The 2,507-nt window shown below is 35.9% G+C and overlaps 1 protein-coding gene across 1 annotated transcript in view; it reads right to left on the bottom strand.

Annotated features, from left to right (window-relative positions):
- The window catches only part of eif2a (eukaryotic translation initiation factor 2A), a 16,972-nt gene extending 15,178 nt beyond the window's left edge, over nt 1-1,794 (bottom strand). The window contains exon 1 of the mRNA XM_015402114.1: nt 1,727-1,794. Coding sequence (XP_015257600.1) covers nt 1,727-1,754 — 28 coding nt within the window. The 5' untranslated portion in view covers nt 1,755-1,794. The remainder of the gene's footprint in view (nt 1-1,726) is intronic.
- Between the last annotated feature and the right edge of the window lie 713 nt (nt 1,795-2,507).

Raw genomic sequence — 2,507 nt, forward strand, 5'->3', positions numbered from 1 at the left:
TATATATATATATATATATGTTTGGGTCAAATGTTTCAATTGTTTTTTTCCCTCAATATAACATGCAGTATACTTCAGCACATAATTTTTTCATGTGAGCAATATAACAAATATTACAAAAACCTCAGCGTCAACCACTTAATAATTATTACATTGATATTTCAAAGGGAATTGCTTTCTATTTAATTTCTATTTTCTAACTTTAAGCACAATGTCAATGGCTAACTCAGTCAATATCTTCAAGTTGGTCCGAAATAGCCAGACTAATGTTATGCTACATATCATACTATAGGATACATCGGCATATATGTGGATTTTCTTGGTTAGCACATCCACTTTTTGGTGGAAAGACTTCACACAGCTGGCAAACTGCTTGTTTGTAGGCTGCTACAGGTGTAGGCATTTTTACTGTGCGTCTCTGTGGGTGTGGGGAGTACCAATATGGCGGACGTTTGCTTTACTTTTTTTGTGGCAATCAGCAATCCAGTGAATAAATAGGGATCAGTGGCTGCACCTGAATACGGGTTTAGTTAAACAGGAGTTATTATTTCAGCCTATTCTGACCCACAGGTGTTAATAATACACTTAATAGCTGTTTGTTAGCCAACATTAGCAGAAGGTTCTGAGTCCTAATTATTAGATTCAGATCCTCTTTTATCCATCTATCCCAACATCAGAAGGTTTAAACCAAGGATCTATGAGGAGGAAATAAAACCTGCTTGATTCTCACACAGGTTTGTTCCCAATAACTAAAGGATTTTACTGCAGCATTAGTTTGTGACTTCTGATTCTGTCTCCTTGAACCCCAGTCGGCCTCAGCAGATGGCCGCTCACACTGAGCCTGGTTCTGCTGGAGGTTTCTTCCTGTTAAAAGGGAGTTTTTCCTCTCCACTGTCGCTACAAGCATGCTTAGTGTGAGGGATTGTATTTGAGTCAATGAGTCAATGCAATCAACTGGTTTTCCTTAGATAGAGGACTTTGAATCAATCTGACTGTATGATCTGGTGAACTGCAAAGTGACTTCAGATGATGTGTGTTGAATTGAATTGAGGCATATTTCAGAAAAATCAAAATATTTATTAAACTAATTTATTTTATACCCGACAGTAAAGTAAGTTATATTTTCCCCCCATCCGTTTATCTGTATCATTCAAAGATATCACCCAGAACTATAAAATCCAGTTTGTTGTTTTGCTTCTACACTGAATCTTATTCAAACTTTCTCAGATTTAGAAGTTTGATCAAAATGCAAAGATAAAACCACCAGATAAAATTAAATTAATCTATTTTCTAGACTAAGCATGATAACTTTATATATTCGGTAAAAACCCAGAGCCACAGACAGCAGCGGAACCTGCGGATCTCCATGTTTTTGTGTAGAGAATATGAGCATTAGTAGGTCAGTCAGCTGCCATGTTGGTGCAGGTATTTTTCATTCTCGTCTTTCAACAAAAACGTTTAGGCCGATTTTATTCAAGCCGAATTAACCGGCTTGGTCTGCTGTTTTCAAGGAGTTGAAGTTCCTGCTGCCGGAGCTTAGATTTTACGCCCGAACAGATGTAAAACAGATTTCTTAGGGAGTCTGGTTAAACGCTAGTCCACAGTGAAGAGAAGCGCTTCACCAGAAACTATTACTGTAATTTACCGATCAGCTGCTGACATCACAGCTTGAACGATAAACATTCATGCAGAGACTTTTGAAAGCAGACATTTAACTATCAATTACCTGCGAGCAGAGGAATGGGGGGCGCCATGATTACATGTGCAGGAAGAGGAACGGAGTTAGTCGGAAGTGCGTGAGGCAGAGGAGGCGGGGCGGGCAGTGCCACATCAGCATACCACGTCTAGATGTCTTAAAAAGAGTCCTCTAAAAAATACATTTTACCTTTTAAATTCAATATAAACTTTCAATATCTGTGTTAAGATGGTAAAAGCGTCTTTAATAAAAAAAATATATAGTTTTATTAACGATTAACGTCAGTTTAAACTTCAACCAAGATCAAAAATCTGGAATTTACTAACAACTAATATAACTTCCGTTTTCAAAATAAAAGCTAATGATTATGTACTGGTGAAGATTCTCAGTCATCAAAAGTAAAAAAAAAAAAAAAAGAGTTAAATTTTAAAAGAAGTTAAATTCCAGTGGATTATTTTTTTTTTCTGGAATCTGTGTTATGTGGGGTATAATATTTGAACAAAGTGACTCTATCTTACTAATAAAGAAAAAGTTAGTCAAAATTTCTTCATCAAGCTAAAAATAAAAGCAGATCCAGTACCTACACACAGGAAAACATCTATTAAATTAATGTCTTTGAACATCTAGAGCGGAGGTCTTCAACAGGGGGTCCACATGGGGGTCGCAAAAGTTTTGGTTGATTAGACTTTTTATTTTTTTTTTATTTTTTTTTTATTTTTTTATTCCCCCCTGAAATTTTTTCCACTAATTGAAATGTCTTTAAATCCACATTAACATGAATTCAACACACTGTAGTAAACAGATAAATGGA

The sequence above is a fragment of the Cyprinodon variegatus genome, unplaced genomic scaffold (genome assembly GCF_000732505.1).
Source record: "Cyprinodon variegatus isolate N-32 unplaced genomic scaffold, C_variegatus-1.0 Scaffold1301, whole genome shotgun sequence".
Classification (NCBI taxonomy): domain Eukaryota; kingdom Metazoa; phylum Chordata; class Actinopteri; order Cyprinodontiformes; family Cyprinodontidae; genus Cyprinodon; species Cyprinodon variegatus.